At 56.0% G+C, this 22,242-nt stretch overlaps 1 protein-coding gene across 7 annotated transcripts in view; it reads left to right on the forward strand.

Annotated features, from left to right (window-relative positions):
* Positions 1–22,242, forward strand: part of herc2 (HECT and RLD domain containing E3 ubiquitin protein ligase 2) — a 45,858-nt gene that overhangs the window by 22,510 nt on the left and 1,106 nt on the right. For all 7 annotated transcript variants that reach the window (XM_023800812.2, XM_023800813.2, XM_072699338.1 and 4 more), the window contains 54 exons: positions 103–287; positions 762–909; positions 1,075–1,271; positions 1,436–1,666; positions 1,764–1,902; positions 2,327–2,470; positions 2,708–2,853; positions 2,954–3,221; positions 3,452–3,594; positions 3,683–3,781; positions 3,864–4,032; positions 4,118–4,243; positions 4,330–4,438; positions 4,778–4,917; positions 5,001–5,191; positions 5,354–5,459; positions 5,730–5,821; positions 5,941–6,116; positions 6,225–6,336; positions 6,432–6,513; positions 6,660–6,803; positions 6,891–6,981; positions 7,397–7,574; positions 7,740–7,821; positions 7,921–8,092; positions 8,216–8,360; positions 8,672–8,897; positions 9,590–9,761; positions 9,876–10,062; positions 10,253–10,396; positions 10,500–10,691; positions 10,912–11,065; positions 11,150–11,257; positions 11,344–11,475; positions 11,603–11,761; positions 11,849–11,967; positions 12,715–12,840; positions 12,949–13,104; positions 13,199–13,314; positions 13,481–13,679; positions 13,805–14,019; positions 14,298–14,475; positions 15,137–15,298; positions 15,981–16,072; positions 16,410–16,549; positions 17,150–17,337; positions 17,800–17,997; positions 18,207–18,290; positions 18,990–19,131; positions 19,252–19,446; positions 19,826–19,938; positions 21,108–21,298; positions 21,433–21,538; positions 21,699–21,911. In XM_023800812.2, the coding sequence (XP_023656580.2) occupies positions 103–287; positions 762–909; positions 1,075–1,271; positions 1,436–1,666; positions 1,764–1,902; positions 2,327–2,470; positions 2,708–2,853; positions 2,954–3,221; positions 3,452–3,594; positions 3,683–3,781; positions 3,864–4,032; positions 4,118–4,243; positions 4,330–4,438; positions 4,778–4,917; positions 5,001–5,191; positions 5,354–5,459; positions 5,730–5,821; positions 5,941–6,116; positions 6,225–6,336; positions 6,432–6,513; positions 6,660–6,803; positions 6,891–6,981; positions 7,397–7,574; positions 7,740–7,821; positions 7,921–8,092; positions 8,216–8,360; positions 8,672–8,897; positions 9,590–9,761; positions 9,876–10,062; positions 10,253–10,396; positions 10,500–10,691; positions 10,912–11,065; positions 11,150–11,257; positions 11,344–11,475; positions 11,603–11,761; positions 11,849–11,967; positions 12,715–12,840; positions 12,949–13,104; positions 13,199–13,314; positions 13,481–13,679; positions 13,805–14,019; positions 14,298–14,475; positions 15,137–15,298; positions 15,981–16,072; positions 16,410–16,549; positions 17,150–17,337; positions 17,800–17,997; positions 18,207–18,290; positions 18,990–19,131; positions 19,252–19,446; positions 19,826–19,938; positions 21,108–21,298; positions 21,433–21,538; positions 21,699–21,911 (8,222 nt within the window). The remainder of the gene's footprint in view (positions 1–102; positions 288–761; positions 910–1,074; positions 1,272–1,435; positions 1,667–1,763; positions 1,903–2,326; positions 2,471–2,707; positions 2,854–2,953; positions 3,222–3,451; positions 3,595–3,682; positions 3,782–3,863; positions 4,033–4,117; positions 4,244–4,329; positions 4,439–4,777; positions 4,918–5,000; positions 5,192–5,353; positions 5,460–5,729; positions 5,822–5,940; positions 6,117–6,224; positions 6,337–6,431; positions 6,514–6,659; positions 6,804–6,890; positions 6,982–7,396; positions 7,575–7,739; positions 7,822–7,920; positions 8,093–8,215; positions 8,361–8,671; positions 8,898–9,589; positions 9,762–9,875; positions 10,063–10,252; positions 10,397–10,499; positions 10,692–10,911; positions 11,066–11,149; positions 11,258–11,343; positions 11,476–11,602; positions 11,762–11,848; positions 11,968–12,714; positions 12,841–12,948; positions 13,105–13,198; positions 13,315–13,480; positions 13,680–13,804; positions 14,020–14,297; positions 14,476–15,136; positions 15,299–15,980; positions 16,073–16,409; positions 16,550–17,149; positions 17,338–17,799; positions 17,998–18,206; positions 18,291–18,989; positions 19,132–19,251; positions 19,447–19,825; positions 19,939–21,107; positions 21,299–21,432; positions 21,539–21,698; positions 21,912–22,242) is intronic.

The raw sequence follows: 22,242 nt of genomic DNA on the forward strand, positions 1-22,242 counted from the left end.
AGCAAGGTCACACGGTGAAATTGCATGCACTGCGCGAATGAGGAATTTGTTCGATTTGCTCCCCTAAAGCTGTCCTCCTGGGCCCCTTGCCCCGCCTCTCAGGCTGCTCCACCCACAGGCAGGTGTTGCGGGAGCAGCACCGCAGCTGGTGCACGCTGGGCTTCATCCGCAGCGTCGCCCTCATGCCCCACATGTGCAGTGCTCTCAGTACCTCGGCCTGGATTAGCCTGCTCCTCAAGATCGTGGAGGGTCACCAGTCCTTCACTGCTGGCACACTACAGAGGCAGGTGAGAGACTGGGTCCCATGCTGTTAGTCACCGCAGACCGTCAACTGGTGGGCCCCCGCACTGTCAGTCACCGCAGGCTGTCAGCCATTGGGCCCCCGCACTGTCAGTCACCGCAGGCTGTCAGCCATTGGGCCCCCGCACTGTCAGTCACCGCAGGCTGTCAGCCATTGGGCCCCCGCACTGTCAGTCACCGCAGGCTGTCAGCTATTGGGCCCCCGCACTATCAATCCAGTAAATATACAGTAGGCCAGTATTCTGTGTGTTTAGTCTGATGCATACCTCGGTCAGTTATTGGTGTCCTTTGCATGTTTTTTTGATCATGTAGTGTTTCTAATGAGGTGCTTTTTCTAATTTAGCCTTATTGACACCTTTGTGTCTGTCTTGTCTTTATAAATATCCTACCGCTTTGGAAAGTCCAGATTAGTCCCGTTAAGTTCTTCCCATCTGGACCACGGCCTCTGCTCCTCCCCTCAGATCCTGGCTCTCCGGCTCCTGCAGGCGGTGCTGCCTTCCTGGGAGAAGGCGGAGCGCTCGCCGGACATGAAGCTCCTGGTGGAGAAGCTCTTTGGCTTCCTGGGCAGCCTGCTGAGCACATGCTCCTCTGACCTGCCCTTGCTGAGAGGTGGGATGAGCAGAGTTGCTTGGGCCCATTTCAGCTAGCCCCCCCCCCTTAGCAAACATGCACTGTTCATCCAGCTCTCTGTTTTATGGGTGCCAGTATTTGATAGCTTGTGGTGATGGTCGTTGCTGGTCTGTGGTGTGTCACCCAAGTCGTGGTCTGTTGCAGAGGGCTTCCTGCGGCGGAGGAAGTCCCGCCCCCAGGCCTCTCTGACCGCCACCCACAGCAGCACGCTGGCGGAGGAGATCGTGGCCGTGCTGCGGACTCTGCACTCCCTGGGCCAGTGGAACAGCTTGATCAACGACTACATCAACTCTCAGCTGGGCTGCATCGGCGACGTCATGGCCGGCCGGCACTCGGAGGCGGTAGGTATCCGACCTGCCATGTCATCCTGCTCCTTCAGGAAGACATCAGGAAGTCACTTCAGTTTCTGTCCATTGTATTTGTGAAGTCAGTGGTATATATCTGGTATATACCCTAACCCTGACCCTATACTCAGTCTTCCCTTACTGCCAACCCCCCTGAGCAGACCCTGCTGGAGGAATACTTTCCTGATGCAGAGGCCCCCGCAGTGGGCAGCCTGATGGCCGTGCTGGCTGTGATTGGCGGCATCGACGGGCGCCTGCGTCTGGGCGGCCAGGTGGTGCACGAGGAATACGGCGAGGGCACGGTGACCCGCATCACGCCCAAGGGCCGTATCACCGTGCAGTTCCACGAGTCGAGGACGTGCCGAGTGTGCCTGCTGAGCCAGCTGAAACCGGTACGTACCGGTCCGGTGGCCATGGAACTCAGCGCTACACGTCTAGTGGGTGGTGACCTGGACTGTGGGCATGTCCTTGCTCATTTACGCCCCCTAGCTGCCGGTGGTGCCCTTCAGTGTGACCAACCTGCCCTTCACGGAGCCCATGCTGGGCGTCTGGGCACAGCTGGTGAACCTGGCAGGCAGCAAGCTGGAGAAGCAGCGTATGAAGAAGCCCCTGAGCCGTGGCCTCACAGGTACTACTCAGGCAAACCAATCAGCACACGGGTAGGGTCATCCCTGGTGTGGCCTAAACCAATCAGCACACGGGTAGGGTCATCCCTGGTGTGGCCTAAACCAATCAGCACACGGGTAGGGTCATCCCTGGTGTGGCCTAAACCAAATAGACACATGGGTACGGTCATCCAACGGCATGCCTTAAACCAATCAGCACACAGGTAGCACTTGGACCTTACAGCACTTCATTAGCAGCCCTTAGAAATGACGCAGGTCTTCAGCAGGGATTGTTTTGAGATGATTTGATCAGGGATGCTGTTGGGGTGTCAAATGAATCTTGGACTGATGACCGATTGATCCCTGAGAGAGTGACTACTAGAGGCATGCCGTAACGCACAGTGTTTACATTGCATTGTGATGATGTAATGTGCCGCCCCTGTTCAGACCAGGTGGACCTGCACTTGCTGCGCTCTCAGCAGCTGCGGCTCTACGTGCTGAAGGCTGCACGGGCGCTGCTGTCCCACCAGGACAAGCTGCGGCAGATCCTGTCCCAGCCAGCCATTCTGGAGTCGGGCCCCAACCCTGGTGGTACGTCGTTTAAAAAAAAAAAAATAATAAAAAACAAAATGCTAATGCGTAAAACTTGAGCCGCTGATGTCCTCACCCCCCTGCCAGCGGCACCCCCCTGAGAGCCAGGCAGCGTGGGAGGGGTGCAGGTGCCTCATCGGCTGATTAATGGCTGAGCCAGCTGCAGGGATGGGAAGGGGATGCATGAGGGTTGTTGCCCAGGGTGCGTGTGACACTCTCCTCGTCTCGTGCTCCTAGCGGACGAGGGGGCGGCATCGCCCTTGGATGCAGGGGACCTGTCCCCGGAGGGGCCTCAACCCCCCCTCATCCTCCTGCAGCAGCTGCTGTCGGCCGCCACGTACCCGTCTCCCATCAAAGCCATCTTCGACAAGCAGGAGCTGGAGGTGAGAGGGCGTGTGGGGGCGTGTGGGGGCGTGTGGGGGCGTGTGGGGGCGGGGCTACCCTCGCTCAGACCCCAGCTGAAACTGGCTCGTCTGCCCGCAGGCCGCCGCCCTCGCCGTGTGCCAGTACCTGGCGGTGGAGGCCACGCACCCCTCGTCTCCGCTGCTAGAGGACAGCAGCTCCAGCGAGGACACCACCCCGGTCACCGTGCAGCACATGCGGCCGCCCAAGCAGAAGAAACAAAAGGCCTCGCCGGTGCCCCCTGTGCCTGTGGTGGTGCAGCTGATGGAGATGGGCTTCCAGCGGAAGAACATCGAGTTTGCGCTCAAGTCTCTGTCGGGCACCACGGGCAGTGCCTCTGGGACACCCGGTACGTCTGCGCCATCTGCTCCGTCTGCGCCATCTGCGCTGTCTGCTCCGGGCGTTCAGGGCTTTTCTCCATCCTTAGCTGCTTGCGTTTCACTCTGCCTTCTAATGTAAAATCTGGTCAGAGGACGTGGGTCTCCAGTTCCGAGTAATTCCAGAAGGGAATCTGGGCTGGGTGGGCTGGGTGGGATGCGGCAGGAGGTGACGCAAGCGTGTCGCATGTCACCATGACAGGCGTGGAGGCCTTGGTGAGCTGGCTGCTGGATCACCCCGACGTCCACGTCACAGAGGTGTCGGATGCGGACACGGTGTCTGACGAGTACTCTGAGGAGGAGGTGCTGGAGGAGCTGGACGAGTCTGATACGGCCTTCCCTGTGGTGGGTGTCGCCTCCCCCCCCTTCTGGGGAGATGGCTTTACATTTTTTTTGGATTTGTTGTGGAAATTGACAGGGGACCCTGTTTCAGCCCCCCGGCGCTGTGGTGACAGAGAGCCAGACATTCAAGAAGAGGTCTGATTTCCAGAGCAACGATGACTACGCGGTGTATGTTCGGGAAAACATTCAGGTAATTAACTTTATGAACGAGCTGCTGAGTTTGCCGGTGCTTATGGGGACTTGAATGCTGGGCTCGCTGGCTCCCTCTTCAGGTGGGCATGATGGTCAGGTGCTGCAGAACGTATGAGGAGGTGTATGAGGGCGACGTGGGGAAGGTGATTAAGCTGGACCGGGACGGACTCCATGACCTGAACGTGCAGTGTGATTGGCAGCAGAAGGGCGGGACCTACTGGGTGCGGTACATCCACACGGAGCTGTTGGGTAAGCCGGCCTGGCGAGAAGGCGGGATGTGGAGTGATTGACAGGCACTATAGCCAATGACTGATTCTTCCCCGTGCCGTGATAGGCTTCCCACCGCAGAGCTCCCCCTCTCACATCAAGATTGGAGACAAGGTTCGAGTGAAGCTCTCTGTGACCACGCCCAAGTACAAGTGGGGCTCGGTGACCCACAGAAGTGTTGGGGTTGTGAAAGGTAGGTCCGTGCGGACCCATCAGGTGTGGCTGTCCGGGTGCCCGCTGCAAAGCGCCGTGGCCCAGCCTGACCCAAGCTGCGTTCAGCTTTCAGTGCCAACGGGAAGGACGTGATCGTCGACTTTCCCCAGCAGTCACACTGGACTGGGCTGCTGTCGGAGATGGAACTGGTGCCCAGCATCCATCCCGGAGTGAGGTAGGGCTCTGGGAGGGGTAACTGGGTCCCCTGGCGATGTGGCATTAATCTTTAATTAGCCTTGACTTGTTTGCCCGCCAGTCTGTTGCCGTTTCTGGATCATCAATGTGCCGATTTTATGGGGTAGTGCAGGTTTCCCAAAGCGTTCCTCAGGAACCTGCAGACGGTCCCCGAGGACCGAGTTGGGGAAGCACTGGTATAGTGTGGCCCTGTCCATGCCGTCTGTTTGTCCTTGCAGTTTTTGTGCACAAGCATTCGTTACATCAGGTACTACTTGGTTCCACATCGTCGGGGGACCCAGTGTCTGAGGTCCCCTCTGCCGTGTTTCTGTCCCTGCAGGTGTGACGGCTGCCAGATGTTCCCGATTAACGGACCCAGGTTCAAGTGCAGGAACTGCGACGACTTTGACTTCTGCGAGAGCTGCTTCAAGACTCGCAAGCACAACAGCAGGCACTCGTTCGGCCGGATCAACGAGCCCGGTCAGTGGGTCGGGTCCAAGCTGTCCGCCTCGCCATCCGTGCCTTTGTGTGCCGTCTTGTGACGTGTTTGTCGCCCCCTGCAGGCCAGTCGCCCACGTTCTGTGGCCGCGCCGGGAAGCAGCTGAAAAGGCACCGGGGTGGCCAGCGTGGGATGCTGATCGAGGATTGGTCACGTGCCGTCAAGAGCCTCAGCGTCTCGTCCTCGGTCAACCAGGCGTCACGCCTCATCGACTCCAGCGAGCAGTACTGGCAGTCCTCAGGCTCCCAGGGCAAGGTGGCTGTGCAGGGCATTCTGGGTCATGTAGTCTGTCTGCCGACCAAGTGGGGAGGCCAAGGGCTGTAAAACTGGCCATCTTGCGGCTTAGTTACTCGACATTGTTTTATTATTCATGTAGTCTTTGGCACTGAATAAAGTTTTCTGATCCTTTTCTGTCAGCACTGGATCCGCCTGGAGCTCTTCCCAGATGTTCTGGTCCACAGGCTGAAGATGATCGTAGATCCGGCGGACAGCAGCTACATGCCGTCCCTTGTAGTGGTATCAGGTACTGATGGTCCCCAAGAGGTGGAATGGCTGGGCGGGGTTTGGCTGGGCGGGGCTTGGCTGGGCGGGGCTTGGCTGGGCGGGGCTTGGCCGGGCGGGGCTTGGCCGGGCGGGGCTTGGCCGGGCGGGGCTGGGCCGGGCGGGGCTGGGCCGGGCGGGGCTGGGCCGGGCGGGGCTGGGCTGGGCGGGGCTTGGTGCTGTATGCTGTGGCGGTCAGTCTCTCATTCGGAATTTATACTTTAGTCTGTGCATGTGGCTGCTTTGTCTACAGGTGGAAATTCTCTGAACAACCTTATAGAGCTGAAGACGATCAACATTAACCCCACTGACACCACAGTTGTCCTCCTCAGTGACTGTACAGAGGTAAGACCAGTTTGAGTGCAAGTTCACTCTTCTGGGTGTCGTCGTTACCCTCGGGTACCGGGGTTCAGGCTCGATTTGTTACTGTTGAAGTGTTGACGTCACGTGTCGTGGGATCCCAGTATCACAGGTACATCGAGATCGCCATCAAGCAGTGCCGCAGCTCAGGCATCGACTGCAAGATCCATGGGCTGGGCATCGTGGGCCGCATCCGGGCCGACGACGAGGACCTGGCCACCGTCCCCTTCCTGGCCTCCGATAACGAGGAGGACGATGACGACAAGACCAGCACTGGGAGGTAACGGCAGGCTGTATTCGAGGGTACACTATGCTGCATTCCGGTGGTGATATCTGCTTTGAGAAGTACAGCCTGTCTGAAAGAGGCTTTTTTTCCACTTCATATTAGTCTGGCACGGAAGAAATCCGCTGGTCTGGAATCAGCCGCCACGATAAGAACGAAAGTCTTTGTCTGGGGGCTGAATGACAAAGACCAGCTGGGCGGACTCAAGGGATCCAAGGTAAGGCCTGTTGCAGCCATCTTGTCGTCACGGAGACCGCCGTGGCCTTCCGCTGTGGCCTGCCGCCGTGGCCTCATTCTCCGTATGCCCTGCAGATCAAGGTGCCTTCGTTCTCGGAGACCCTCTCCGCCCTGAATGTGGTGCAGGTGGCAGGCGGCTCCAAGAGCCTGTTTGCGGGTGAGTTCTCCAGGCGAGAACCGGCCAGCGGTTCTGTTGCCACTTCACCGAAGCTCCAGAATACCTGCAGCTCCAGATTTGTGTTGCTGGCACAGTGTGTCCCCAGTGGTGACCCATAGTCCCTGCCTGTCTGCTGACTTCTGCAGTCACAGCGGAGGGGAAGGTTTACGCCTGCGGTGAGGCTACCAACGGGCGTCTGGGCCTCGGCCTGTCCAGCGGCACCATCCCCATCCCCCGGCAGATCACAGCCCTCAGTAACTACGTGGTGAAGAAGGTGGCGGTGCACTCAGGTGGGTGCCCCCTGCCGTGCCCCCTGCCGTGCCCCCTCTGTGGGACTCGCCTGGGCCCGCCGTGACCCCGGCTGTCTGTGTCCGTAGGTGGTCGCCACGCCATGGCCCTGACGGTGGATGGCAAGGTGTTCTCCTGGGGCGAGGGAGACGACGGGAAGCTCGGCCACTTCAGCCGCATGTAAAGTCCGACTCGATTCCGGTCCCTCTCAGATTCGGGGTGTTGCTCTAACCCTGGCCGCTCCTGTGAGCCGTTTCCCCCTTTTACATTAACCTGTTTTGGATTCATCTTACATTCATACCAGATCTGGTTTGCAAGTACATAAGTTTAAAGTAACATAGGTTGATGGTATGCAATGTGCACTGTGCATTCATGTCTTCAAAACTGGAAAAAAATGTTCTAGGTATTATCAATGATCATCTCAAGGCTGTCTACTGAATTACCTTTCCTCGATTGTTTTCCATCAAAGAGGAAACAAATTATTGAGGGCCGGGACCTGGGGCTTCGCCCTGAGGGCCAGGACCTGGGGCTTTGCCGGGGCAAGTTTATCTCCACCACCAAGTGCATGAGCCTAACAACTATGCATCTCGCCCAGGAACTGTGACAAGCCAAGACTCATCGAGGCCCTGAAGACCAAGCGGATCAGGGACATCGCCTGCGGCAGCTCCCACAGTGCAGCCATCACCTCCAGTGGGGAACTCTACAGCTGGGGCTTGGGGGAGTACGGGAGACTGGGCCATGGTGACAATACCACCCAGCTCAGGCCAAAACTGGTATGCAACTCTGGCCCTCTGATTCCCTGATTCCTCTGAACCTGGATGGTGGTCCTTGGTTTTGTGTGATCCCTTGCTGACCACCAGGGCGGCGCTGTGTGTTGTGGTGTTTTAAACACTGGCTGTCAGGAGTGTGACATGAGTTGCTTCCTGTGTCTGCTGCAGGTGAAGGTGCTCCTGGGTCATCGTGTCGTGCAGGTGGCCTGTGGAAGTAGGGATGCTCAAACGTTGGCCTTAACCGATGAAGGTATTCAGTCCTCTGTGCTACTGTGGGTGGGAGGGGTCAGTTTCGGGGGTACTTCACACTGAGGGCTCTCTCTCTCTCTCGCTCCCGTGTTCTGAACAGGCCTGGTGTTCTCCTGGGGCGACGGGGACTTTGGGAAGCTCGGACGGGGCGGCAGCGAGGGCTGTAATATCCCACAGAACATTGAGAGGCTCAACGGGCAGGGCGTGTGTCAGATCGAATGTGGGGCCCAGTTCTCCCTGGCGCTCACCAAGTCCGGTGTGGTGTGGACCTGGTGAGTGTCGCAGAAACCTGATCCAGCAGTCGGGACAAAGCTGTGAACTTCCCCGTCATAGCTGAAGTTTAGCGAGATGGTGGTCTGTCGCGGTGACTGATTCATCGATTTGTGCTGAATCAGGGGGAAGGGCGATTACTTCAGGCTGGGCCACGGCACCGACGTCCACGTGCGCAAGCCCCAGATGGTCGAGGGCCTGCGAGGGAAGAAGATCATCCATGTGGCCGTGGGGGCCTTGCACTGCTTGGCTGTCACCGACACAGGACAGGTGGGCCTGCCCCCCCCCAAGTTCAGGCGCTCAGTGTCCTCCTAGCCACTGACGTGAATGATTAACGATCGTGAGCTAAATGCACGTTTTGCCAAAGACCTGGATGGTTTTTGGGCGAAGCCTGGTCTTGATCGTGGCTGATGGATGAGAGTAATGCACTTGCTCCTTCCTCTGGTGGGGAAAACGGGCAAATGTACTCTCTGCTAACATGCCACGTTATGTCCTTGGCGTTGGGTCACTGATAGGAGAGAATGGGCAGAGCTGAGCTATCCTTTGTTTGTTTGTGAATGTTTGCGCTCCCGTCCGGACAGGTGTATGCCTGGGGAGACAACGACCACGGGCAGCAGGGAAATGGCACCACCACGGTCAACCGGAAGCCCACCTTAGTGCAAGGCCTCGAGGGCCAGAAGATCACGCGTGTGGCCTGCGGCTCCTCGCACAGCGTGGCCTGGACCACCGTGGACGTCACCACTCCCTCTGTGCACGAGCCCGTCCTCTTCCAGACCGCCAGGGACTCCCTGGGAGCCTCCTACCTGGGTGAGCGCCTTGCCTGTGGTCTGCAGGTTTTCTCCAGGCTTTCCCAGCTTCTGCAGCTGTTGGGCTTTTAGTCTTGAAGCTGTCTTGTGTTTACTTAGTCTAACAGTGTTTCTTATGGCTGTGTTTAATTAGCCATGATTAAGTTGTTGAATCACTTTAAATCAACTTATCATGACTGGGGCTGTGCTTTTTAGTTAGATCTGTTGAATATTTGTGGTTAATTGCAAAAATCTCTTAATTTATATTTCGTCTGTCTGCTCTGTCCTTTCAGCACATATTAGTATCGTGGGTTCGTCATAGCTACTGCATGATTGTAACGTACTCTGTCAAGGTTGATTATTGAAGAGCTCCTTTTGGCACAGGAAGGGGCAAGTCGGGCCAGGAGTCAGAGATCCTGCACAGAGCTGCTTGGAAGAAGTTATTCTTAGTGCATAAATATTTTGTATGTCTAGCGAGCACCGTGTAGGACCCACGGAATTTGGGAACGCCCAGGTAGCACCGGGTTAGGAGGTGCCTAGCCTAGTACCAGCTGCATCTAAGAATGTACCTGGTATTGCTGCTGGTGATTCGGAATGTAAACAAATTCCAGGCTCTTGCTGCTTCTGTCACTGTGGAGTCAGGGAATTGGGGCTTTTCTAGAGTGGGGCGGGGTCACTTTTAACTAACGAGCCAATCGGTCAATGAATCGCCAGGTGTGCAGTCGGATAGCGACTCGTCGAGTGCCAGCAACAAAATCAGCGGGCAGAGCAATGCCAAGCCCCACCGGCCGTCGCTGGCTAAGATCCTGCTGTCTCTGGATGGCAGCTTGGCCAAACAGCAGGCCCTGTCCCACGTGCTGTCTGCCCTGCAGATCATATATGCCAGGTAAGCCCTACCGCTGGCCGCTGCACTGCCATACCGCCGTACCATTAATCTGCGGGCCCGGGGGTCTGTGTAGCCGCCGCGTTCAGCATGCTCTTTCTGTCCCACCCCCCCCAGAGATGCTGTGGTGGGCGCCTTGATGCCCGCCTGTATGATCATGCCTGTGGAGTGCCCCTCCAGCTCCCCCGTGCCGCCCTCCGACTCCTCCGCGGCCTCCAGCCCCTATGAGGCAGAGCGCTCCCCATTGGTCCCCGAGTCAGAGGAGCGGCACAGTCCCAGCCCTTGGCAGGAGAGGAGAGGAGAGGTAATGGCTGCCTTTAGAAACCCGCTTTGTGCCGTTTCCAGAGATGGGGGTTGCAGGTAGCGGCCTTATGCAAACCCCGAGCCACGTGAGGCGGAGCTAGTCGGGCTTCATCTCTGGCCCAGATCCGAACCCGTCTGGTTCTGAGGAAAGTTCAGGTTTACGGGGTGACCTTACTGGGCTGTGTGGGCAGGTGACGTCTTCGGAGGACGCCATGACCCCTTCGTCTGCGGTGACGCCCTCTGCGTCGGCGGCGTCCTCCCGCCCCTTCATTCCCGTCACCGATGACCCCGGAGCCGCCAGTATCATCGCAGAGACCATGACCAAAACCAAAGAGGTGCGTGTGGGCCCTTCTGCGAGGTCCGGTTTGCATACCATGCATGAAGCTGCAAGCTTTTCACAACTCGGCAAAGTTAAGAGTCCACCGCCTTCCCGGGCAGGATTCCGAGAGCCAGAGCAAAGCGGCAGGTCCTGAGCCGCAGTACCTGGACGAGTTCACCAGCCTGCTGGTGCCAGACGATACCCGGGTGATGGTGGATCTGCTCAAACTGGCTGTGTCCCTGCGCTCCGGAGAGCGGGGCAAGGAGGTCCTGTCGGCCGTGCTGTCCGGCATGGGCACAGCTTACCCACAGGTCCGCATTCTCCCGCTCGATCTGATGGGGCCCCCTCGGGGGGTACGTGGATGTGCGGCAGACGAGGGTCTGTCTCTATAAATGTCATCTTAAACTATACAGTCTTTTTTTCTTTATAGCTGGTTGATTTTATAGCTTTTTTTGTAGCTTGCTCATGAAATGTCACAGGCTAACTGAAATGGCACCCCCTGCTGACCGGTGCGTGACCTGACGCTTGCAGGTGGCCGACGTGCTGTTGGAGCTCTGCGTGACGGAGCTGGAGGACGTGGCCACCGACTCCCAGAGCGGCCGCCTGTCCTCTCACCCTGTGGCGGTGGAGAGCAGCCACCCCTACACTGACGATACCTCCACCAGCGGGACAGTCAAGATCCCAGGTAGCCGACGGGAGCCAGTGCCCACGGGCAACGTTGGCATCTCGCTCCTGCTGTCTAAACACTCTCACCCTCCTCCCATCCCAGGCGCAGAGGGGCTGAGGGTAGAGTTTGATCGCCAGTGCTCTACCGAAAGGCGGCATGACCCACTCACCATTATGGACGGGGCCAATAGGATCGTGTCTGTCCGATCAGGTGACCGTCCTTTTAACTCTGATTTGAAGGTGGCGGTTATCGGTTAGTGGAGTGTGATGTCCTGATTTCGGGGCTGTGCCGCTCAGGGCGCGAGTGGTCTGACTGGTCCAGCGAGCTGCGCATCCCAGGGGACGAGCTGAAGTGGAAGTTTACCAGCGACGGCTCCGTAAACGGCTGGGGGTGGCGCTTCACCGTGTATCCCATCATGCCCGCGGCTGGTAGGTCCTGCGCCCCGTTCCTGCGCCCCGTTCCTGCGCCCCGTTCCTGCGCCCCGTTCCTGCGCCCCGTTCCTGCGCCGTTCGTACCGCTGGCAGGGTGACTGAGCGGATGTCCCGTTGTGTGCAGGACCCAAGGACCTGCTGTCGGACCGCTGCATCCTGTCCTGTCCCTCCATGGATCTGGTCACCTGCCTGCTGGACTTCAGGTTGAACCTGGCCTCCAACCGGAGCATCGTGCCGCGCCTGGCCGCCTCGCTGGCTGCCTGTGCGCAGCTGAGCGCTCTGGGTGGGTGTGGCCGTCTGAGGGTCCCCCCCCATCCTGCTGGGTGCCTGTCAGTCTCATCTTCCCGCTCTTGTGGTTCTGGTTCCGCAGCGGCTGGCCATCGCATGTGGGCTTTGCAGAGGCTGCGCAAACTGCTCACCACCGAGTTTGGCCAGTCGATCAACATCAACAGGCTGCTGGGAGACGGCGATGGAGAGGCGCGATCTGTGGCAAGTTCTTGCACGTGTGTGTGTGTGTGTGTGTGTGTGTGTGTGTGTGTGTGTGTGTGTGTGTGTGTGCGTGTGCGTGTGCCTCTGTGCCTTGCACATGCATAAGAGTGTGAATGATGGTCTTCCTTACGTATTGGGATGTCAGCCTGGAATCACAGCTGCTCCTGACTTTATCCTCAGGCATCAGATGTGGCCCATATGGTTTAATTAGTCAATTTGAAGTTAATTGTAGATTTAATAGGTTAAAATCTCATAATTGGACAAAATTCAATATGCATGACCTGATTTACAAAAGAATAATCATCCATTTCAAAGGGAAAGAGCTGTTTAAGGCTGTAATATGACCTCATCACACTGTCATTGTTTTATGAGTTTGATGCAGTGGCCTTGAGCTGTTCTATATCCCAGTGAGGCGCGTCGGCTGTGATTGGCCGCTTCATTAGTAAATGAATTGCGTCGGCTGTGATTGGGTGCTGCGTTTCTGAATGAGGCATGTCAGCTGTGATTGGGTGCTGCGTTTCTGAATGAGGCATGTCAGCTGTGATTGGGTGCTGCGTTTCTGAATGAGGCATGTCGGCTGTGATTGGCCGCTGCATCTGTGAATGAGGCATGTCGGCTGTGATTGGCCGCTGCATCTGTGAATGAGGCATGTCGGCTGTGATTGGCCGCTGCATCTGTGAATGAGGCATGTCGGCTGTGATTGGCCAATGCCTTGCCTTTGCCTGCTGACTCTGGTGTCCGTTTCAGAGCTTCACGGGCAGTGCTCTGGCAGCGCTGGTGAAGGGGCTTCCCGAGGCTCTGCAGAGGCAGTATGAGTATGAGGACCCTATCGTGAGGGGGGGCAAGCAGCTGCTCCACAGCCCCTTCTTCAAGGTACCACCGGGGGCGACAGCGTTACCAGAGGAAGCGCAGATACACGTCTGCGATGAAGAATGCCCTCTTTGCTATGGTGATCGCTGTCCTGTTCTGGGTTCCTGTTAGGTACTGGTGGCGCTGGCCTGTGACCTGGAACTGGACACCTTGCCATGCTGTGCTGAAACGCACAAGTGGGCTTGGTTCCGGAGGTACTGCACCGCATCTAGGGTGGCTGTGGCCCTGGACAAGAGGAGCCCCTTGCCTCGCCCCTTTCTGGATGAGGTGAGGCCGACCCCCCACCGTCCCCCCGTCCCGTTCCTCGACCCCGAACTGTACGTCATGTGACCACCCCGTTTTCACTCGTCGGGGTCTCTAGGTGGCTAAGAAGATCCGCGAGCTAATGGCGGATCACGAAAGCATGAACACGCTGCACGAGAGTCACGAGGTGTTCAGGCGGGAGCAGGACGAGCAGCTGGTGCAGTGGATGAACAGGTGAGGAGGCCGGCAGACCAGAGCCCAGCTCCTCACGTCTGTATGCTTGTATGAATCTGCAGGAATGTCTTTATCACGTCTGTATGCTTGTATGAATCTGCAGGAATGTCTTTATCACGTCTGAGCAATCTGTTCTGCCTCTGCCCCGTTCTCTCTCTTCGCTCAGACGTCCTGACGACTGGACTCTGTCTGCCGGTGGAAGTGGCACCATCTACGGCTGGGGGCACAACCACCGCGGGCAGCTGGGCGGCATCGAGGGTGCCAAGGTGAAGGTGCCCACGCCCACGGAGGCCCTGGCCATGCTGCGGCCCGTCCAGCTGATTGGCGGGGAGCAGACCCTGTTCGCCGTGACGGCCGACGGCAAGGTGAGGAGCGGCTTGGTTAAAAGGGAGGCATTTTTGGTTTAATACTGGAGTTGAACTCTTCGTGCCTCTTGGAGAAGCACCCAGTCGCTTCCTGCTTGGTGCCTTGACCCCGCCCTTTCCTTCAGCTCTATGCCACAGGTTACGGCGCCGGGGGCCGGCTCGGAATCGGCGGCACCGAGTCCGTGTCCACGCCCACCTTGCTGGAGTCCATCCAGCACGTCTTCATCCGCAAGGTGGCGGTGAACTCCGGGGGCAAGCACTGCCTAGCGCTGTCCTCCGAGGGCGAGGTCTACTCCTGGGGGGAGGCGGAGGACGGCAAGCTGGGCCACGGCAACAGGAGGTCAGGATTTGCAGGGGCACTTATCCTTATATGCAAACCTCTGAGAGTTTAATTTTAGAAGCAATGCTGCAGATAGCCAGCAGGTGGCAGTGCAGAGTTTAATGATTGGACAGGTCCCTACAATTGTATTACAAATACTTTTTATACCAATAAATCACTTAATTATTGAAAAAAAATCTTTAGATGTCAGATTATAAAAATTGTATTTTTAACACGTATTTAGTGGGTAACTGAGTTCAGTGTGATGTCACAGCAGACCTTGACCTTTGACCCCGCAGCCCATGTGACCGGCCCCGTGTGATCGAGTCCCTGCGTGGCGTGGAGGTGGTGGACGTTGCGGCTGGCGGTGCCCACAGCGCCTGCATCACCGCCAGCGGGGAGCTCTACACTTGGGGCAAGGGCCGCTATGGCCGGCTGGGCCACGGCGACAGTGAGGACCAGCTGAAGCCCAAACTGGTGCGTGGAAGCCCAGCGTGCTGGGCCAACTGGGGCTTTGTCCAAGTCGCAGTAATTAGGGGCTTTTAGGTCGTTAGTGCCCGATTAACTTCTGGGACAATAGGCGACTTGCATCTGTTCATCCAGCTTCAGTGAATGCTGATCCGATCTGGCTCGTGGTGATCTGGAGCCGGTCCCGGGAAGCCGGGCGTCAGGCGGAGTACAGGAGCATAGAGACGGAGAGAGAGAGAGAGACGGAGAGAGAGAGAGAGAGACGGAGAGAGAGAGAGAGAGACGGAGAGAGAGACGGAGAGAGAGACGGAGAGAGAGACGGAGAGAGAGACGGAGAGACGGAGAGACGGAGAGAGAGACGGAGAGACGGAGAGAGAGACAGAGAGACGGAGAGAGAGAGACAGACAGAGATGTGCTGACTTACTGTCCAAGTAGTGCCCTTACGTGGCTGTCAGTGCCCCCCCCCCCCCCCCCCGGCGTGGCTATGCCAGGCCCAGTGGCCTCCTCTTTGGTGTGGGGTCCCACGTGGCGATTCCTGTGCCATGTGCAGCTCGGTGGTATTTCCTCCGTTCGTTAGTGTTGCTCTGCTTTTACCTTCCTTTAGTGTAGTGACTTTTGTCATATGGCCGCCTTCTGATGGACAGGGTGGCTGTTCTGTGTGTGTCTCCAGGTGGATGCTCTGCAGGGCCACCGCGTCATCGACGTGGCGTGCGGCAGCGGCGACGCCCAGACGCTGTGTCTGACTGATGATGACATGGTGTGGTCCTGGGGGGACGGTGACTACGGCAAGCTGGGCCGCGGGGGCAGCGACGGCTGCAAGGTGCCCATGAAGGTGAGCATCGCTGTGCATATAGCTTTGGCTTTAATTTATTTTATTTTTATACTTTTTCATTTGAAATCCACTTTAGTTTACAGTGTGGTTTTATTACTTTATTACTTGCATCTATATATATTTCAGTATTTTTATTTTTTCTTTCTAGGAATAGATTGAAAGTTGTAGGGCTATTTTATGTGTCTGTAGAGAATCAGCGTCAGTATACATTGATACATTAATGCGTTAATGCCCATAAAATGGGCAAGACATGTTCCAGGTCTTAATAATAATAATAATAATAATGTTTATTAACATTAACCTTTGTTTTATTTGTTTCAGATGTAATATTTATAGTTTTCATTTAGCTGTTTATTGTTTTATTTTTTACATCGTATTTCAGGTTACAAAGCTGTTTCCTTTTTAGTTTTTAACAATAATAATTCTGGTGAGCATTTGGCACTTTAGCTCAGAATCCTAATACTGATGGCTTGGTCAGGTGACCCACTTTCAGTCAGCTGTAAATACCCCATTTATCTGTTTGTAGGTCTCTTATGTCGGCCATGACCCAAAATAGCCTTTATGCATATGCATGCACCACTACAGTATCACTAAGTAATAATGGTCTGTAGTAATATGGTCAAGCCATGAAGGCCAGTGTATGCTGGTGTACGGTGATGTACGAACTCTGCTCCTCTGGCAGATCGACTCCCTCACGGGGCTGGGTGTGGTCAAGGTGGAGTGCGGCTCCCAGTTTTCCGTCGCGCTCACCAGGTCTGGCTCCGTCTACACGTGGTGAGTCTGCTGGCCAGGAGCTGATTGGCTCTCTGCCTGACAGCCCAGAGCTGCTTTAATGACCTCCACGGTCCATCCTTCTGGTTGGCTGAAGGTATCCTAGGAGACTACCTATTGACGTCATGGTAACTGTTATTAGTGGCCCATTCTTGGTGTGGGCCTCTCTCACTTTAATTCCTTATTAAGATGTTTTACTTTGTAGTTCCACTCTGCTGGCTTCTGCTGGCCCATTTGCTCAGGTGAACACTGGCAGAGACCAGAACACAGCTGTCAGGCATAATCGTGGTCGTTGAGCCTCGTCTTGGCTCGCCGTCACCTTTGCGCGTGGCCCCTGCAGGGGGAAAGGGGACTACCACCGGCTGGGTCACGGATCCGACGACCACGTGCGTCGCCCACGACAGGTCCAGGGCCTGCAGGGCAAGAAGGTGATCGCCATCGCCACTGGGTCCCTGCACTGCGTCTGCTGTACGGAGGACGGTAGGGTCTCCATCGGCCGCGGCCCCTGACTACGCCAGCCAGTGGCAGAGCCCTATCCCTGGGGCAGAGTCGTACAGGTCTTATTTTTCAAATGGAGATTCTATTCATCTGCTGATGGGCAAAATGATGCTTCATGAACCATTTGCTGTATTTTTTGACCCCACTAGATGGTGCCTTATGTTTTAAAAAAATTCACAAAGCAATACCCCAAAGCATATCAAGAGCACCATCTAGTGGTGTCAAAAAATATAGCAAATGGTTCATGAAGCATCATTTTGTCCATCACTACTGTTCATCTACTGATGCTGTTTGTACCAGAATACTGGGGCCTTTCATACCTTACCTGCTATGTTTGTATATTTTATAATCCATAGAGAGTATTAAAGTATGAAAGCATTTTTATGTCCATCCTTCAGCTGCTGTGAATTTAGTCATTTGTTCCTAATGTTTCAACTATTACCTTTGATCACTCCAATGATTGCCTCTATGCTGGTCAGTTCCAGGCTGTGCAGTCTGCGTTCCTCCAGCAGGTAGCGATTGCCAAGAAAAGCGCTTGGGGTCTCATTTGAGAGGAGATTGATGGGCATGTTCTCCTGGCAGGGGAAGTGTACACCTGGGGCGATAACGACGAGGGCCAGCTGGGCGACGGCACCACCAACGCCATCACAAGGCCACGGCTTGTAGCGGCATTGCAGGGCAAGAAAGTCAACAGAGTGGCCTGTGGTTCTGCGCACACGCTGGCCTGGTCCACCAGCAAGCCCGCCAATGCTGGCAAGCTCCCAGCACAGGTAGCCCCGCCCCCCAAGCTGCTGCTAATCACAGGCAGCCGAGGGCCATGATTAGTCAGTATACAACCAATACAGCGTCTGTAAACTTCCCTTAAGGGGGCTGCAGTTTGACCTGTGGTTCAAGACCGATGTCAAAGAATTTGTTTATGTTAATACACATTTATCAAAAGGTTCTTCTATTAAAAGTGAGCAAATTTTATCACAATACTTATCTCAATATTTTAGGCTGCTTAGCAATCTGTGGGTGTAAGTAAACGCCCATATAGTACTGAAAAGATGACGTCCGGACAAATGTTTCACCCGTCATCTAAAGGCCTGGTGATTATTGCGCATGCAGCATATAATCGCAATTACATCGCGACGTGATCACGACAGCCCTATTGGTAGTATTGCTTTGTGTAATTGGTCTGTTGGCATCCGTACAGCCTCAGTGAGAGCTCTTCTCAATGGCGCCCCCCGCAGGTTCCCATGGAGTACAACCACCTGCAGGAGATTCCCATCATCGCCCTGCGTAACCGGCTGCTGCTCCTGCACCACATCTCTGAGCTCTTCTGCCCCTGCATGCCCATGTTTGACCTGGAGGGCCGGCTGGGGCAGGCTGGACAGGGGCCCTCCGTGGGGTTCGACACGCTGAGGGGCATCCTCATCTCCCAGGGCAAGGTGAGCCCCAAGCCACGTCTCTAAAGATGCTGGGAAGCTGTGTGTTTCAGGATGGCCAGTAGGGCGGCGATTAGTCGGGGCTTGTGAACATGGGCTCTCTGCTGTCGCCGTGATTGAGCTTTTGCATGAAACTCCCAGGTACTGCAAATTAATTACCATGTCGTCTGCAAATGATCAGAGTCTCTCTTGGTTAAATTTTCATCTCCCAGGAAGCAGCGTTCCGCAAGGTGGTCCAGGCAACGATGGTGCGAGACAGGCAGCACGGACCTGTGGTGGAGCTGAACCGGATCCAGGTGGGGGAGGAGGGACTGGGGGGTGGCAGTGGGGAGAGGCTTGGGAGGGTGACCACCTGATTCATGTCAGGGGGGACACTATGAGCTCAGACAGCATTTATAAACTGCCATTTCAATTAAGACCCGGATTTCCCTTATGCACAGAGTTGTTGCTGTGTGCTGATTGGTCAGTGTCCTATAATCATGCATGTGTCACTAATGCTAATGTGAAACAGCTGGATGAGTCTTTCAGTCAAGGAAACAAACCAGTCACAAGAAGAGCTGAACTGATTAGTCGGTCACAGGAGGCTTTTAGTTTTAAAGTATGTAAAGCCTGAAGTAGCTCATACTGCCCCCCCCCCCCCAACATGGATTAAGTGATCACCCTGGGGGGGGGCTGTAGAGTATCCTAAGCAGTTGGCCTTGGTGAGCCTGAGTGCAGCTGTTTTTAAGAATGGGGCCCCAAAGCCTGGCTGGGCCTTAGGGTGTGAGCGTGAGCGTGAGCTGTGTCCGGGGGCTGCGTCAGTGTGGGGTGTCAGCCGTCACCCTCGTGGCCGCCCGTCTCACAGGGAGCCTTCAGCACCCGGCCGGCCGTCACGCCACGCATGTGATCGTGGCCGCTGAGATGAAGCCCTTATCTGTGAGGCGGGGGGCCATGCACTCTGTGCCGGGAGGGGCAGGATCATAATGCTTAGGCCAATACTCCTGACTCATTTTCAGGTGAAACGCTCTCGGAGCAAAGGAGGCCTGGCCGGACCAGACGGAACCAAGTCGGTCTTTGGGCAGATGTGCGCTAAGATGAGCTCATTCAGCCCCGACAGCCTTCTGCTCCCCCACCGCGTCTGGAAGGTCAAGTTTGTGGGTATGTGTGGTCATCTGGATGCAGTTTAGCTGTAAATGAGCCCTCGATCCTAACGTAAATGTCCGGAACGTGCCGTTAAAACGACTGAGGCGAATGAGACACGTTGGTATGTATCCCCAGGCGAGTCCGTGGACGACTGCGGCGGGGGCTACAGTGAGTCCATCGCCGAAATGTGCGAGGAGCTGCAGAACGGCCTCACGCCGCTGCTCATCGTTACGCCCAACGGGCGCGACGAGTCTGGTGCCAACCGCGACTGCTTCCTGCTCAGCCCCGCCGCCAGGTCGCCGCTGCACATGAACATGTTCCGCTTCCTGGGTATGTGTGTGCCCCCCCGGGGACCTCTTTAATTCCCATCTCTACCTGGGAGGCTTTGGGGCGAAGCCCCGCCTTCTCTAGCTTCCAGCCAGTGCTGTTTGAGATCTGGATGGGATTGATTGGCTACAGAGGGTATTAAGTAGAAGAAATGCCCAATAGGCTCTTCCGACAGGGCAGTTTGCTCTAGTTCATTGCTCTAGCATTTCCCATTCCGTTCCTCGGGGACCCACAGACATTACACATTTTTGCTCCCTCCCAGCTCCCAATAGGGAGCAAAAACATGGACGGACTGCGGGTCCCCAAGGACCGAATTGGGAAATGGTGCTCCAGTGTGTGTGAAATCAGGAGCGCCCTTAATCAGTGCCCCGTCCTCCTGCAGGCGTCCTGCTGGGCATCGCCATCCGCACGGGCAGCCCCCTGAGCCTGAATCTGGCTGAGCCGGTGTGGAAGCAGTTGGCTGGCATGAACCTGACCATTGCTGACCTCAGTGAGGTAATCCAAGCCACGTCCTGCACAGCAGCCATCTTTAATCAAGTTGATTGAGTGAATGAAAGCCCTGATCATGGCCCCGTTGGTCTGATACTACCTGAAGTATCATGGCCAGAACAAGCATGAAGGTTTACTTTGCTCATTTAGCTTAATTTTTTTTTTTTCTAATCGTTTGACTGTACTTTGACTTGGCCGCTGTCCGGTTTTTGACGTGATTTCAGCGTGATTCTTCGCTCAGCCGTACAAAAGATAATGGACCATGACGAGCAGACTCCCCGGGACTGATGTCCCCCCCCCCCCCCAAATCCCCAGTCTTTTTGTGGTTTCCACAGGTCTTCATCTGTGACCAGAGAGAGAGGTGTTTTGTTTTATTGTTTTGTTTGAGTCATACTGCCAGGTACATTCTGAAGGATCTAGCTGAAGTACTTTCCTAGATGTTGCGGTTTTAAAATGGCCCCTCACCATACAATGCAATAAAAGGCCTAAAAACACCCCCACTTCCAGGCCCCCCCTTTTTTGAGAGAACCTAATAAAGACCTTTGACCCTCAGGTCGTTGAAGGCTTCGCTCAAAGCTTAGTACTCTGTCGGAGAAAATAAGAAAATAATCTGGGCGACCTTTAAAAAAAAATGTATGCTGCCCTTTCAGGGGTGAGATACAATCAGAATTCAAGAGCAATAAACCACAGCCGGCATGAACGGAGAAAGATGTCAAATTCTGCTTATCGACTGATCAGGTCTGAGGCGTAGGCATCTCAGGTCCCAGTCACGGGCAGACCCTCCTGCCTCTAAGGCTCTGTAGCCTCTTCCCCCCCCCCCTGAGCAGTCGGGGGAGGGGGTGGCGGGCGTAAGCAGGGGCACAGAGAGGCCCTTTGTACAGGTCACAGCGTGGGCCTGGCTGGTTGGTCACACACAGAGTGTCACACGGGTTCCGGGCCGGGCCGGGGGTGTTACACGCGGCGCCTGTGATCGTTGGGGTCTGCCCCAGATGACGTCACATGAAACAGTGTCTCACGAGTGTCATTAAATTTTTAATATGGGGAGCTTGTCTCCGAGTAACACATCTCTCCCCCCCGCAATAAAATATCAGTGACGTGACCTGTACTCTCATGCACATGCACATGCACACGCACACGCATGTGACGTCCTGTGACCGCGCGCTTCCCCGCTCCAGGTCGATAAGGACTTCATCCCTGGCTTGATGTACATCCGCGATAACGAGGCCACCTCTGAGGAGTTCGAGGCCATGACGCTGCCCTTCACCGTGCCCAGTGCCAGCGGCCAGGACATCCAGCTCAGCTCCAAGTACTCCCACATCACGCTGGACAACCGTGCGGAGTATGTGCGCCTTGCAATAAACTACAGGTGAGCCCGAGGGGGGAGGGCCGGGGGTGGGCTTTGGGGCTACGCTGCACGGTGTGTTAGTGGGGAAGCTGAGGGTGGGGTCAAGAGGCGTGGCTAAAAGGCAGGCGTCCCTCACATGCCCCGCCCCCTCACAGGCTCCATGAGTTTGACGAGCAGGTGTCGGCCGTGCGGGAGGGCATGGCCCGTGTGGTACCGGTGCCGCTGCTGTCCCTTTTCACGGGCTACGAGCTGGAAACCATGGTGAGCAACTTCCTCCCTTCGATATTGTTTGTGTGCTTTTAGGATGCCTGTATGGAGAATTTCACCCAGCTCTCCTGCCCCCGCCCTATCCTTTCTGATGGTTTCCTTTTCATTCTGGCTCCACCCCCTTCCTGTGAACCTGCCCCCCGGCCGTTCCCAGGTCTGCGGCAGCCCAGACATCCCGCTGCACCTCCTCAAGTCGGTGGCCACCTACAAGGGCGTGGAGCCCACCGTGCCCCTCATCCAGTGGTTCTGGGAGGTGATGGAGTCCTTCTCCAACACGGAACGCTCCCTCTTTCTGCGCTTCGTTTGGGGCCGGACCCGACTGCCCAGGACCATTGCGGACTTCCGTGGGCGGGACTTTGTGGTTCAGGTGGGTGTGTCTCTTAATGACTCGGAGCTGCGCTTCCTACTCTTCCCCCAAAAGCGATCGAACCTGATTAGTCTGGGAAACATCCGCGACCTTCCTGCTGCATTGCCACCTTCACTCAACAGGTGGCGCTATCACTGCCGTGTGTTCGGGGTCTGTGGGTCCGCTCCATGCTTATGTGACTCCTGCTTGCTGCCCCAGTCCATAGGCTCCAGATAATCGCATTCCTGATGGGATAAGGGGATATACAGTGAGGCAGTGCCTTAGCCTTCCTTACCTGGTAATGATATCACTGGCCATACACTTGACCGAGGATGAGGCCCACTTCTTTAAA

This window comes from Paramormyrops kingsleyae, chromosome 1 (genome assembly GCF_048594095.1).
Source record: "Paramormyrops kingsleyae isolate MSU_618 chromosome 1, PKINGS_0.4, whole genome shotgun sequence".
In the NCBI taxonomy this organism is placed as follows: domain Eukaryota; kingdom Metazoa; phylum Chordata; class Actinopteri; order Osteoglossiformes; family Mormyridae; genus Paramormyrops; species Paramormyrops kingsleyae.